A 15,105-nucleotide genomic window follows, 5' to 3' on the forward strand; every position below is an offset into this window, starting at 1 on the left:
TATATTTTTTGTTGTTTTGGTAATGTTTTAAAAGGTCACCATTTACAGTTCAGTGAGCTATTCACTTTTCTTACCATGGTCCATCGATTCGATTTTTGAAATTCAACTTTCCAAAAATCCATTTTTTTTAAACCAGAAAAAACTACGCGGATTCGCAATAATATTATTGTAAATGCATTGCCAGCACGTTAGGAAAAATATACTACAATTATGTGGAATAACCACGCCGCCTTACCTTACACTCCCCTGTGATTTGTGAAGAGTTTTTGGAATCATTATAGCCATAGTGTCCGGACATTTTGTTTATTTTCACCACAAAACATTGTGTGTTTGAAGAAGTAATTCCTAGTTTAAGTTAATTAATTTTATTCTTTAAATATTACTTTATTCGATTCATACTTATAGGGGTCTTACAGTAAGTACGCATATATAGATACATAGACAAAGTTGCGGATAGGAAATGGGTACTTGTTCTCCTCAAGCCACACGGGAAAAGATACTTCGAATCACTTCAAGAAAAGAATATATACAAGAGTGTAGGAAATGGGTTAGGGGTATTTAAAGTTCGATTCCCGTCACATTACCACGTCCCGGCAGACGATCTTCGTCTTGGAGGAAGCCCTCTGCCCGCCGTACAAGTCCGAGGAAGCCGACGAAGAGTAGTCAATGTGACTTCCCGCCTGCGACTGCTCTTGCCTGGCCAAAAAGCTGTCGGCTATGGCTCGATCCAGGCCCGTGTACTGGAAATTGGGTGCGCCGTCCAGGACGTCCGCCTCCGACTTGCGGCGTTGCCGGCGATTGGCGTCCGACTTTCCCGCCCGCCTGCGCCTCCGCTGCCCGTTGATCTCCGCCGACTTGGTGCTCTTGTGGGTCCGGTATGTGCCGCTCAAGCTGGCCGGGTGGGCGTAGAGCACAGATCCGGGGCCGGGTCGCATGTAGGGCAGCGTCATTCCACGGTATTGCAGCGGAAGCGGTGCAACCGGCACCAAAAGCCCGGCCACCGGCGGCGGTGGGGGCAGGCGTGTGGGTGGCGGCGGTGCTATCTAAACAATTTAAAGGTTTTGTAAGTAAATTATGTATCGAACGACCTTATCATACATCTGCCATAGGAGCGATTCGATAACGTCAAAATAATACAAGGACAGTTATAAACACAGTAGTAAAATGAAATGTAACATTATCTTACTATTTTTGAAAAAGTTGTTAGTTAACTGAGAATCGGAGAGCCCTGTACATACAACGTTCCCTCTAGAACGACCTGCAAGGATGTTCAAGCTTCAGCTTGCCGAAGTTAGCTTCCTTTGGCTTTGTATCTTATAAAAAACACTTCAAATGATCAGTAACTCTTAATTTTTGTTAAAAAATTCAAAAAAACGAGTAAACGGCTTGGTGATGGTCAAACACGTATTTAAATGTTACTTGTTATTTTATATTACATTATTTACAGCCAAAATGCTTGAGAAGGATGATGATTGTTTCTGGTACAGCTGGACAGCTGGAATAGAGGTCAAATATATTTTATATAAATACGATTTAAAAAGTGTTCACCCTTGGAGAGAGTGGGGCTCGAGAGTCTAAATGTCCAAAAACCAAGAGTCTAGCTTTTATGGTAAATATATTAAATTGAACAGGAAACAGAAGAAAAAGAATTTACTACGAAACTCGATAAAAAAAAATGTCTCGAGGGAAAACCCTAAGTGCAATCTATATCCTAATAATCGAATAATTGTCCACCGTTTTGCTAAAGGTGGTTTATATATGTCCGAAGAACTACTTTGGCGGAGAAAACCTCTTGTTAACCAATAACCGAATTAGCCAAAAACAAGGCTCAATGTTTCCATCGCGCTGGAAGCCCCTGGAAAATAGGAATCGGGCTCACCCCACTGCCAGCGGTCGAGGGAATCAGCATTATCTGGCGCGAAGGGGGCGTCAGTTTCCGGACTGAGGGGGGCGGCAGAGTTCCCATCTTGGTGGCATACATCCACATGGCCGCCAGTTTCTCGCTGTTCACCTACAATAAGCCGCACATAGAACACAGTCTGCATGTTTCGCTTAACTGACATTCGGACTCACCTTCTCAGTGCCACTTAAGGACATCGCCTTAATGTACTGATCCACCTTTTGTTGGTCCAAGGCCATTCCCGAAGAACTCGACTTGACAATGACGTCACGCAGCTCGCTGTGCTCCGATCTGCAAACAAACGAGGAAAACATAAATATTAAATTGCACTTGAATTTTAGTTATTCGTTTACATGTTAAACATTAACAGGTAGAGGAGATTTCCGACTCCAGAATATATACCCTTTGAATCCTCAACGTTGGTCACATAGCCTGTTCCAAAATATTATGTACAGGTCATTGCAAAATAAATGATTTTGAAGAAGTTAAAACAGAAATGGGAATGCCGCCAACTCCTACTAGAACAACAGGGCCAGCCTTGACATGAACCGCGATGGCAGACATTTCCAAGACTACAACCGATATAAAAATACGATTTCAATGGTAGGCCATCGATGAAAATCATGTGACAACGGTAGAAAAGAGCAAGAGGCAAACGCTTTTCGTCAAGATACTCTTTTGCCGCGGTAATCGGGTTAGCCTAGCAGACTCCAGAAAAAGCAAAAGATTTCCTGAGTCAGTTTCGATAAACGTTTGTTAGTTGACTTTTCACTGTATAAGACTGCATATTTATCGTTACAGCTTTAAATAATGGCACAAACCTCTACAAATAACCTTTATTTTATTATTTTTGCTTAAAAAGTATCTAAAAGAGCTGATTTAGTATGGTTTTCACAACCATTGAACAGCCATTAAAACTAAGAGCTTTTAATATTTTATTATAAATTTAATATTTGACAAAGTTCATTTCAAAGTGGTTCGAAGTTTAGAAAGTGAAACATTTTTGTTGAGCAGCTCTTTAAAATTAAACAAAATTAATATTTATGTATGTTTGAGCATTATAACCTCTTCCCTTAGGGTCCATCCACTAGGATTTTCGGCAAATTTGAAACTTAAATTCTCTCAGAGCCCTTTAGCATCCGATAATAGTTGATCCTAAGAGATGTGGCTAATCAGCATAAAATTGTTGCCTGCATTTTTTCTTCACTTTCAAGAAGAATTCAGAATTTTACCTAGAAACATCGCACAGGTGTGTCCGTCTGATTGGTAATTTTCAGAACGACAAAACCCTGTGGACCATCCGTTCAACGGATGGTAGATGGTGGACTGATCTCAGTGGGAAAGGGGTATTTACAGAGTTATCGCATAGAAAACTGGTTTGTTTTAATCCAATATAGTGGGACAAGGCTTTAACAGCAATGCACGAACCTGGTCTGGTTAGAGTTCTAGTATTTTTGTTTCTATTCACGCCATCCGTTCCTCACCCTCAGTGTTTCGGCGCACTGTATGCACGGCCACACTGGGCGCTATCGATTTATTTTTGTTAAAAAGACAATTAATCCCCAAAGTTGTCGCGAAACTACTCGCGCCCAGCGCTTCAGATCGGAGGCCCCACTTCGCTGCCTGCCCAAGCACACGGACTATAAACCCGATACCTCAATCAGTTCAATCAAATCAAGCAGGAGGCAGCAGCACAACAACATCGCAAGCTCGCCACGTCAGTGGGAGTGAGCGAGAGCGCGATTACGAAGCGCACGGGCCTCGGCAAGGGAGAGAGAAAGAGGAGGAACATGTTTAGTAACATCAAGGAGCGTTTTATATCGGCCATCGCGCCGGACCTGCCGCCCTTGCCAGGGCCAGGCGAGCGGCGGATTGGTGCCGGAAGCGGCCACCTGCACAACTCCCCGCACCAGCGCCTTCGCTTTGGTGGCTCCGGCGGTCAGCCGATGCCGGATAAGTTCCCCTACGCCCGGCCTCCCTTTCTGCAGCTCCTCACCCCGGACGAACTGCGCGCCTCGGCGGACCACAATGTGCGGCCCATCATCGTTCCGCGGGACATCAACCTGCTGCCCTGGGGCACCGGATACGCCGAGTGCGTGAACTCCGGCAAATCCGAGTGGAACGAGGACCAGGGCGCCTTCTGTCGGTAAGTGGGCCAGCCGAGGGCGGTCACCACTTCTCACTATCGATTTGATCACCAGTTTTGACCCGTAAACTCATTTGTTTAGGTGTCTTCGAAGTCGTCAGTCAGTGGGCCAGCTCCATTTCTCATCAAATTTAGGTTTTACAATCATTTCCTTCAGTTTTTTACACCAGTTACTCGCGTGCTAAATAATTTCGTTACAAACTGCGACAGTCGACCATATAGTCGTAGGTTCATACAACCTTCCTAAAACAAGCTTGAATTTCTGGAACTCGTATTGAAATTAAGTTATACCCTGGATGTATACACACGCAGGTTCAACTAGAACTTTTATTAACCAGAAACTACGATAATAGTCTCCAAAATTAACACAAGAAAGTCGCACCGGGAGTGTGTCGCAGAATTGAAACTGCTACGATATTCCAGTCGAATCAAGTAATACAGCGGTCGACAGCTATTACTTTTCACTCTAAATTTGTACATCACAACTTTTTAAAGGGGTTGAGTTCAGAAGAAAATGTGGTAGGAGTTTTCTTTGTTAAAATAAGTGCAAAACTCATCCCAATCAGACAATCCTATTCATTTTTGAATTATGTGTCATAAAGCCCTTTTAATACCCTTAAAAAGGGTATTAATTCATCAAGAAGATTTTAGCGCAGTGGAGGAGGTGGAAATATTGTTCACCAGCATCACTAAACTAGTCGTCCTAACCATACCGTCTGCCCACCCGCAAACTAGTCTAATAGTGTTCTTCCTTGTAACTATATGCTCCCGTAGGAATATTCGGATAAAGAAACCAAAGAAAAATTCTAGTTTCGTTGTTTTTAGGCATTAATTGATTAAATCAATACTGGGGTTTGTCATTTTTTTTAAATGTTAAAATCTCGAAATACATTATTTTTAATCGAACTACTATATCATATAGGTTCTATAGGAATGGTTGATTGCTAAACTTCAGCTGGCGGAGTTAGCTTTCTTTCATGATCGTGTAATTTTTTAAAAACCATATACTATGAGCTAGTACATGCGGTTATAAACCTTTCTTATTGTTCAGAAAAACAGCCCCAATTGCATTAGAATTTCTATACATTGTTTTGTATATGTATTCCCAGGCAAGTTCTCTCGGATCCTGAACACAAGCACCCAGATCTTCCGTACACATACTTCGGAATTTTTGATGGACACGCCGGATATGGAGCCGCACTGGCGGCCTCGCACCAGTTTCATCACATCCTGCACGAAAAGCTAGTAGACTGCCTTGAGCTGCTCCTGCCACGGGATGCGGACTCCGCCAGTGGCGGAGGGGATGGCATTCAAGTGAATCCTACATTCCCGCACCCCATCTACTTCCAGCGCCGGGTGACCAAGGACGAACTTATCATCGGTGCTCTGGAAAGTGCCTTCTTCAACATGGACTCGCTGATAGCGCAGGACAACGATCGTTATCGAGATGCCGGCGGCTGCACCGCCTGCGTTTCATTGTTTATTGATGGCAAGATGTATGTGGCCAATGCCGGCGACTCTAGAGCTGTGCTCTGCCAGCGCCGTGCCACTTCTGATAGGCAACAAACAAGTACGAGCTCTGGTATTGAACCGGATCCACTAGAAGCCAGCTGCTATCCAGTGCCGTTCTCGGCTGATCACACGCCCGAAACCGAGCGCGAACGTCTGCTGAATGTAGCTAGATTGAAGCCGCACCTTATGGGTCAACATTATGTGGCAATGGAGTACGCCAAACGGCCGCACATCAAGGACATGGGCCAGCGCATTCTCTGCCGACAGGGCACAATGCGTGGCTGGACTTACAAGACGCTGACCCGGGAGGATCTCCGCATGCCGGTGGTGAATGGCGAGGGCAAGAGAAGCCGCTTGCTGGGCACACTAGGAGTGACGCGTGGTTTCGGCGATCACGATCTGCTGGCCATTAACACGGGTATACAGATAAAACCCTTCCTCACGCCCCATCCCGATGTGAGGCAGCGAGATCTTACGCAGGTGGTTTGCATTTCGGATGACGACAACCGGGATGGCGATTACGGCGTGCTCGTCATGGCCACCGATGGCCTGTGGGATGTTTCCGAGAACGAGAGCGTTGCACGCATTGTCTTCCAGACGCTCTCCAAATATCCTACGGAGAAGCATCGCTATACGATGGTCGCCCAGGAGCTGGTGGCTCGTGCTCGGGGAAAAATCAACGACTCCGGGCACTGGCGTCTCGCCGACAGCAAGGCAGCAGCCACTGTTGACGATATCTCAGTGATTGTCATTCCGGTTAGCCAGTATTACAAGGAGCATGTAGAGTGGACGCAGAACTACAAACGGGATCTCGAGCACCGACGCCGCCAAGCACAGGCCAACATGGCCCAGGAGGCGGTCGCCGTCCTCAATGGCGTAGTGGCCGAGGAAGCTCACGTTGTCGAGGAGGAGGAGGAGGGCGAGGTGGTTGTGCACGAGGCAAGGTCTTCTCAGAAGCCTCAACAGGTGGAGGAGTCGGTCGACGAGACCCTGGTGGTTGAACTGAGCCCCACGCTGGAGCAAGTGCAGCTTAAAGACAAGGATGTTGCAGGTAAGGGTAAGCTACAAAGACATTTCCCGAGCGGTAAACTCAAACTTTGAACCCCTACTTTAATGAGTAACGTGTACAACTAACTACATGCAAATATCGAAACAAATATTTTAAATAATACCTGACTTTATTAAGTCCAAGGATAACTTTTTCATCTGGCCATTAAATGTGGTTTTTGTAGCGAGTTCTTAATTCCTATGCAATTAAAAAGCAAGTAACAAAATTACATGAAGAGGCCACCCAATTCAAGAAAACCCTTTTTAAATACAAAACAATACTGATTCTAATTTCATACATTTTAGCGTCCGACACGGTTCAGGAGAAGGATGATGATAAGGACAAAGAGGCGTCGCGGCAGCAACTCCAAAAACAGCTCCAAAAGGGTCGCAAGGGCAAGAGCAAGCACTAGGACAAACGTCCTGCCACACAGCCGATATAGCTATAGCCGAAAGTTATTGGGACATCTATATATTTTTACACTCAACACACAAGAACAAATTCCACACATTTAAAGTTTCTACATAATTTGCTTATGTACAAACAGAAAAGCGAGTAAACTTAATTGCAATGTACAATAATTTTCTGAAGTTAAGTGTATTTATTTTGATCCAAAACAGTTAATGAATGAACAAAGCGGCGAGCAATGGCCTGCATTTTTCAAATAACGCAAACTTAAACCTTATGATTCCAATTATACGAAATTAAAAGTATTCTAAGCTACGTATAGCATAAACGAAACGATAAAGAAAAATAAATTAACAATAATTGTTAAACATAAACTAGAAAGATAGTTATTGTGATGTCTATTATTATACTATGTCTTATCGAAAAAGACGATATACAACTACAGAACCATATTATACCTGTTCCAGCCTTCGCTTTCAAGTATGTTATTCGAACTCGATTTGCACAAATGTATAAGAGCAAAAATCAGAACTCTCCATATCAACCCAAGTGCGGCATACTATGTAAAAAATAATATTTCTGTTGTTTATGCCGTTGTTGTTAGATGCCGTAGCGTAAAAGAAGAGAGAACGCTGAGGTCGACGGCCCGACTATCAGATACCTGTTGCCCGGCTAAGAGACTGTTGACAATATCGCTAGCCCCGCAGCTGGTGTCGATTATTTGCTTATATGTTTTTAATGGATGGACTGATTTGGACAGTTTATGTAGTGAAGATATTGATGATTGAAATTAATCTTTTACAAAATCTTCAAAAAAGCAGTTCGAGACAGGTTTTAGAGTGGGCTTTTGTGGGCATCGGAGCCTCAAGAATCTGCATGCCAGATTTAGTTTCCGAGACTTTAGCGTTCGTACGGACGGACTGACAGAAAAGGAGACGGACACGGCTGAATCCACTCACCGCAGTTTATGGGGTCAGCTGCGCTTCCCTCTACCTCTTGCATTCTTCTGGCGTATGTTCTCTATGCTCATCAACCCATAGATAAACGCAAACTGCCGTGTGTGTAATTACAATTCAAATTAGAACTTAGGTTTTTTATTTTTTTTCAATTATTTTCTTGGTTTTTATGATTCAACTTTACAATAACTTGGAATCGACTCGATTACAATAAAAGTGTTGTGTTAAAGTGTTAATTTGTGGAATAATTGTTTTTGCGTTATCAGATTTCTGTCATATGAATATATAGTTCTGGAAGCTGTAAAAATCTACTAAGAAAATATATGTACGTAGCATCCAAATGCATGTTTGGGGTATTTTGGGGGAATTTTTTCGATGTCCTTGCCGAGATCGGGGTCTGATTACCACAGCTGAGTGGCTATGTGAGTGGGTGACGGGCGCTGGGCTCAAAGTCTTGGTTATACTTCATGTATCTGGGGATTGTGTGCCTTCTCTGTCTTTTTTGTGTAGGGTTTTCCACAGTCCATGCTGACCTAATATTTGGGGAAAGCCTAACTGCCGTAGCAATGTGCTTTCTCAAATTTTGTACCGATTTAACAGAATGTTTTCAAGCTTGCTGGACAGAGAACATTTGTGAGTTATCTTAAAACCATGCTTCGATGCTGTCAACTGTTACTGAGAATAAATGTCGAGTGTTTGCTTTGAACTGCTTAATATCATTGACAAATTCAGCGTACCAACTAGTTAATTGTTCTTCCAAGGTGTTTTTAAATTACATAATGTTTCGAACCAAAGTTTTTGTTGACTTTTCAGCTATCTAATTTAAAAGTATTTTCGGGTAACCATACGTAATCCCCTCATCAACCTATTCTCCAACCCGCCAAACACATATCACCATGTCTGTCTTACAAGTTGTTACAGCTTAACTAACATTTCTAGCTGGCGTGAGTTCAATTATTGTTTTTCGTTAGCATAAGTTCAGTAGTGGCACAGCGCGTAAATCTTATAAACGAACACACACGTACACAACACACAGGCACCCACTTCCGGAACACACACATTCGGCCAACAAGACCCAAAATCTGGGAGAAATTTGGTTTTTCAGATGGCTTGTTGCTCAAAATATTTGTTTGTTTCACACGAATCTTGTACATAACTTTACTCAGCTTTGTCATGCCTTTGTTCCGCCTATTTTGCAATATTTTTACATAATTGTTAACACGTTTTTGGCATTAATTGAAACGAAGTACCGAAGAATTCTCCTGCGAAATCACAAACAGGTTCTCGGGTCGATTGTTTAAATACGGCCGCATAATAATACTTGTTTCGAGTTAGTTTAACTAAAGCCAGGTACCAGATACCTGGTTGAGGGTTTCTATGTGGGAGGATGCACTTCTGCTGGAAGACATCAAACCAAATGGGGAAACCACTTCGATGCTTTCGCAGCTGTTACGTTTTTGATTTATAATGAATTACAAGATGAACCTGTTACAACTTGGGAGCAGGCTTAGACTTTGACAAGGCTTAAACAATTTCACTTCAAAGAAAAACGTCAGTTTGCCCGAAAAGAAACATTTCGCGAACGCTTTTATGTACATATGCTGTATAATCGCTTAGTTTTGTATTTAGTTTGTATATTTTATAGTTCTTTGCGAAAATTCTACATTCCGAGTCAAATGTTATGGAAACTCTTGGCTTTTAAATTCTCTTTTTACAGTTTTATGTTAGCTTCTGTACGTTTTCTCATAGTTTGGCGACAAAAGTTATTATTAATAAAAAATGAATTGTGGCTCTAACTCTTGCTTTGTGTATATACCTTTCGCTTTTCATTTTAATTATAATTAATAAGTTAAACAACAATAACACGGTGATGTTGAAAAATTTAGCTACGATTAATTTAATTAAAAATATGTATGCATTTTGTTTTGTATTGTAAACTTCTGTGTGCGAACTTCGATTTAAGGATACACTTTGCGAGGCCAGGCACCATCTGGGATGATCCTGGCTCCGCATGCACACCGCTCTCGAGGCCCTTGCCCAAGATTCCTTTTATAAATAGCTATATATATATATGTGTGTATATCCGTATCTGTATAGTTATATCTGTGTATATAGATGCCCGCACTCTGCTTGTTGGCCTTGGCATCTGGTATGCTTTCATATAAAATAAACAATTAGCACTGTTTGTCAAATACATAGAGTTGGGCCGATTCCCTAAACTACGCCCAGCTTAGTGCTTCGGCAGCGTCTGCGAGGAAAGCCCAACTGGTGTAGGTGCGAACCAAGCGTGTGCACATTACCCACGACGAGACGACGCGGTATGGCACAGCAGCATTGGATCAGAATACTATAGAGTCGGAAAACCAGCCTGACTATCTGCCTTTTGGCCTGGCGCCGCGGACACCATGCTGCGGCCCAGGATTAGGAGTGCAGGTTGGCTCTGTCTTTGGCCCGCCTTTTGGCTAGCATCGAAAGCTCTACAGGTCCCACATTGGCCGCCTGCGGTATGGCGATGGCCCGGAACGTGGCATCCACGGCTCCCCTCAGAGCCATCGAAATGTGATTCTGCTGCTGCTGCTGGGCGCCCAGCGACAGCTGTATTCCGGGCACCACCGCGTACTCCGTAAGCTGCACGCCGTTGGCGAACTGATCCCGCAGCCAGGCGTGATCGAGAATTTGCGCAGCCGTCGGCCGGTTCTCCGGCACTATGTGCAGCATCTGGCGCAACAGTTCCTTGGCCGGCACACTGACCAGTGCCCAGCGACTGCTGGTGAAGTCAATGTGGCCCGACCCGATGCGTTTCAGTATCACGTCCGGCGAATCGTTCGGAGTGCTGGCAAAGGGCGTCCGCCCGGATAGCATGATGTAGAGGAGCACGCCCAGCGACCAGATGTCGCAGGCCAGGTCGTAACCCTGCCGCTTCAAGACCTCGGGCGCCACAAAGTTGGCTGTGTAACAGGGCGTCATCAGAAGTCCGTTGTCTGCGCGCAGCTGCTTGGCGAAGCCTGGATTGAAATCGGAATGTTAATACTCCGCCGTATAGGAATATTTTGAGAAACAGACTTGCAGTATGGATCGTGTTTTTCTATTTGGTGTAACTAACGTGATCAATGATCACAGATCATCACTGATCATTGATCAATATATTTTAAGAAAATCTAGAAAGCCTTTTATAACCATTTTATTTATTTTTTGAATAAACAGGAGGATTAAGCTGTCTAACTATACATTTATATTGTATTTATGCAAGCAACAAAAAACCCTAAAGTTTATATATCCTTGCAAATAAAGTCATATCATGCCTTCGAAATCATACAAATACTGACTAAAATCAAAAAAATCTGCTAAGGTATACCAGTTAAACTAAAAACCAGAAAACCGACTGCATGTCCGTATAAGAAGTATGTACCAACGCCCCATACACTTACCCAAATCGCAGAGCTTCAGGGTTTCGGGAGTCTGTCGCATACTGGCGTAAATCATATTGGAGGGCTTCAGGTCTCGGTGGACAACGCCATGTTCGTGGAGGTAAGCTACCGCGGATGCAATCGTTCTCAACACGGCGCTCGCCTCGCTTTCGCACATCTGACCCACGGCCAGTATGCGGTCGAGTAGCTCGCCGCCTTTCAGCAACTCCATTACCAGATAGGCAGAGCCCGCATCCTCGTAGACCGAATACAGAGTGACGATATTGGGGTGGTTGCCATACCTTAACATAATTTCTACTTCCTCCCAGCAGTCGGCGGACGTGGATGCGGCGGCCACAGCAGCCTTTTCGATCACTTTTACGGCGTAATGTTTCTTGGAGGCGCGATGCTCGCATAGCCGGCAAACCGAGAAGGTTCCCCGGCCCAGTTCTTGGAGAAGATTATACTCCGCATGGAAGTTTCCAGGCAGGACACCGGGCAACGTCCGGGGCGCACCCGCCGGAGCAGCAGGAAGGGGAGCTATATTGTGCAGAGGACTGGCATTGGTGGAGCAGCTATTCGATCCGGCACATTGACCTTCCAGGAGAACAGGGGCCACGAAGCTAAAGCCACGAAAAATTTCATGCGCAGATGCGGAGATGGGACCACCCGGCGAGTCCCTAGGAGACTTCGAGGTGTACTCCACGTCGAAGTAGAAGGCATCGTCACGGCTAACAGCCGGTATGAAAGGCGGACGCACCTGCTTTCGTTCCAACCTCACCCAGTCGATAGTGGCGAAGAAGCAGTGCGCCTTGATGTCCAGTATTCCCTGGGCCCCCGCGCCCAAGCGATTCTGAGGATTTCTTTTGAAGAGAGCTCGCAGCAGGGACTGCGCCTCTGGCGACAAATTTTCCGGCATGCCCAGCTTACTTCTTAGGATCTGGTTCATAGTCTCCTGGCGGGTTTGGCCATGAAAAGGTAAATTCCCTGTAAGCATTTCGTACATGAGCACCCCGAAACTCCACCAATCGGCGGCGAAATCGTGTCCCTTTCGGTTCACAATCTCCGGTGCCATGTACTCCACAGTTCCGCAAAAGCTGTAGGTTTTGGATCCATCTAGAGGCTGCTTGGACAGACCGAAATCCGTCAAGGCTATGTGTCCGTGCTCATCGAGCAGTATATTCTCCGGTTTCAGATCTCTGTAGATGATGCCCAGCGAGTGCAGGTGGTTCATGGCCAGCGCGAGTTCCGCCAGGTAGAACTTAACGTCCTCCTCGGTAAACATTACTTCTTTGGACAGGCGAGTGAACAGATCGCCGCCACGAAGGAAGTCTAATATCAAGTAGAGTTTTCCGGGGGTTTGGAAGGCGTAGTGCAGGCGCACTATGAAGGCATGCCCCACGTCGGCCAGGATCTTGCGTTCGTTGGTACTCCTCACGCGGTCCTTGACTTTGAGGGTGGCCTTCTTCAGCACCTTCATGGCGTACAAGGTGCCCGCATCCTTCCCTATGATCTTCCGCACCAGAAACACCTTGCCAAAGCTTCCTTCGCCCAGGACTCGAAGGAGTTCGAACTGGGAGGGATCGGCCTTGTCGTGACCCTCTTTTATAACCTCTTTGAGCTCGAATTCGTTTTCGGTATCATCTAGGGCTTCGGTGTCTTCCTGGCCAGGCGCTCCTCCTCCAATTGCCTCTTCTATTCTCCCGCCCTGGGACTCGGAATCGCTCAGCTCCATGAGCTCTGGGGGCGGGCATAGAGTTCGGTGCACCGGTCTGTCTCTGGAAGACTCCTGTTCCGCTGCCGGTGAGATGTGATGCTGCTCCAGGGCCGCCTGCAAAGCATACTGCTGTTGCACTTGATGCAGCTGCTGGCGACGCTGCGATGAGGTCACCGTGGTCACCGACGAGTTGACCCCGCTGCTGCCGCCGCCACTCTCCTCGTCCTCGGTGGGCGTGTGCTCCATGGGCGTGACCGCGAGGCTGCTACAGCCGGACGAGGTGATCTGCATGCGCTGTCGCAGCTGCAGGCCCAAGCCGCTGCTGCTAATGCACTGCTGCTCCGCAATGTTGTTGCTGCTGGTGGAGGACACATTCTGCTGCTGCTGCGGCTGCTGGCGGAGATCCTTCTGGGAATCGGCCAGCGGCATGACTTCGGTGGCTGCTGGCGTTGTGGGACTGCTGCTCCTGGCCGTTCCTGGGCTTCAAACTCCGCTGAACCTTTTCAGCCAGCTAGTGCTCCTCTCCCACCTGCTTTTCCCCCTCCTCCGCTCAGCCCCTCCTTCCGATTTCTCTTTCCTTTTTATTACTTCCGCTGTGTGGGCGTCGCTGCCGACTGCGCTGTTGCTTCTCCGGATTTTTCTGCCTTTCGTGCCTTTTACGGCCAACAAGTTGTGCTTTCTTAACGCGCCCCCGTTTTGTACGCCGTATGCTTTGCTATCCGCTCCCCAGTACGCACAGCTGTGTTGCTTCTTATCACTATTATTTACACATTAAACAATAAATAAAGTTTTTTTAGAGCTGCAAAAAAATCGATGTTGGCATCGATACATCGATATTTTTGTCTCACTAAATGCATCGATCCCACTTTCTGTAATCGATGTTTTAGCCAGGTGTGTCACAGAAATTTTTGCCAATCAAATTTCCCTCCAAGAGCAGTGACGGTGTTGGTTCGAAGAAAAATACATACATACTTTGTATAAGCAAGAATAAATCTTGATTTAAGACAATACTCATAACAAATATCCAACGTCTCCTTGAAAAACTTAAGAACCAGCAGATATAATCCATACTGCTAGAGAAGGGACCTTGTTTAAAACAGAAAGTTAATAACTTCGTAGTAATTTTCGAAGATTATCAAAAGAATATGGCGTTGCCAACCTCTTGAATTAATTTCGATAAATGTTAGTCAGATGGCGGGAAAAAAAAACTTTGCTTGAAATAAATCCATATATAAGTAGAAATTATATACAACTCTTAAAGCGGTAATTAAATTCAGACCAAAAATATTAAACATTTTTGACGAATAAATTCACTTGTTTGTAAATCTCTTGAAAAAATAACAACTTACAAGAACTTTCAAAATTTAATAATTGACATTTCGAGAGTTCCAATTCAATTTCAATAATAAAAACTTATTATTTACAATTTTGCATTTAAGGTTTAATTATATTTTAATGCAGGCAGAAGTTATTTACTTATAAAGCCAAACTTCTACTACGCGCTATTTATCGGATTTTGCCAAATATGATAAATGGTTTCGCTCATCTTATTCCATTAAGTCGTTCAAATTATTAAATAAATAACAACACAATTACGCGCTCCGATTCTACATTTTTCCCGCTTTTGTCAGGTGTTTCGGGTATCCCTATTCCCTATTCCTATTCTTCACTATCAAAAAGAAGAATTCAGAACACCGAATAAACATAGCCTAAGTATCACATAAAAGAGTTCGTCATAGTCCTGCAACTTTGGCTAAGAACCATTCGTTCAACGGATAATTGTTTGTGGATGGACCTTTGTGGGAAGAGGGCACTCGATAAATAGCAGGTGCCAGGTCTTTCCAAGAAGACATAAGCTGGTCAATTCCTTTATAGAGGGTAGTAAAATGTATTTTCAAGAAGAGAAGTGCTGAGTTCCGAGCCAATGAAGGCTCCTAGGTACTGCACCCACAACAATTTCCCTGTAACAGCTTCTTTGCATTCAAAATATATTTCCTTCTAAAAAAAATAA

The 15,105-nt window shown here is 44.7% G+C and overlaps 3 protein-coding genes across 4 annotated transcripts in view; 1 reads left to right on the plus strand and 2 right to left on the minus strand.

Annotated features, from left to right (window-relative positions):
* Positions 1-348: 348 nt before the first annotated feature.
* The window catches only part of LOC108028881 (adhesion G protein-coupled receptor B1), a 31,259-nt gene continuing 16,502 nt past the window's right edge, over positions 349-15,105 (minus strand). Inside the window, exons 1-4 of one of the 2 annotated variants that reach the window (XM_044093237.2) lie at positions 2,303-2,436; positions 2,074-2,191; positions 1,880-2,011; positions 349-1,043 (exon numbers count right to left, since the gene is read on the minus strand). In XM_044093237.2, the coding sequence (XP_043949172.1) occupies positions 576-1,043; positions 1,880-2,011; positions 2,074-2,139 (666 nt within the window). In that variant the 5' untranslated portion in view covers positions 2,140-2,191; positions 2,303-2,436 and the 3' untranslated portion in view covers positions 349-575. Of the gene's footprint in view, positions 1,044-1,879; positions 2,012-2,073; positions 2,192-2,302; positions 2,437-15,105 lie in introns of those variants that run through there. The other variant, XM_017100889.3, reaches the window with a different exon arrangement.
* On the plus strand, positions 3,379-7,466 carry LOC108028882 (protein phosphatase 1H). The gene is made up of 3 exons (XM_017100893.3): positions 3,379-4,046; positions 5,156-6,609; positions 6,912-7,466. Exons 1-3 carry the CDS (start codon positions 3,691-3,693, stop codon positions 7,016-7,018), a joined length of 1,917 nt encoding a protein of 638 aa, XP_016956382.1. The 5' UTR covers positions 3,379-3,690; the 3' UTR covers positions 7,019-7,466.
* Positions 8,067-14,206, minus strand: LOC108028880 (ribosomal protein S6 kinase 2 beta). The gene is made up of 2 exons (XM_017100888.3): positions 11,399-14,206; positions 8,067-10,975 (listed from the first exon to the last, which is right to left on the minus strand). Exons 1-2 carry the CDS (start codon positions 13,521-13,523, stop codon positions 10,392-10,394), a joined length of 2,709 nt encoding a protein of 902 aa, XP_016956377.1. The 5' UTR covers positions 13,524-14,206; the 3' UTR covers positions 8,067-10,391.

The sequence above is a fragment of the Drosophila biarmipes genome, chromosome X, assembly GCF_025231255.1.
Source record: "Drosophila biarmipes strain raj3 chromosome X, RU_DBia_V1.1, whole genome shotgun sequence".
Taxonomy (NCBI): Eukaryota; Metazoa; Arthropoda; class Insecta; order Diptera; family Drosophilidae; genus Drosophila; species Drosophila biarmipes.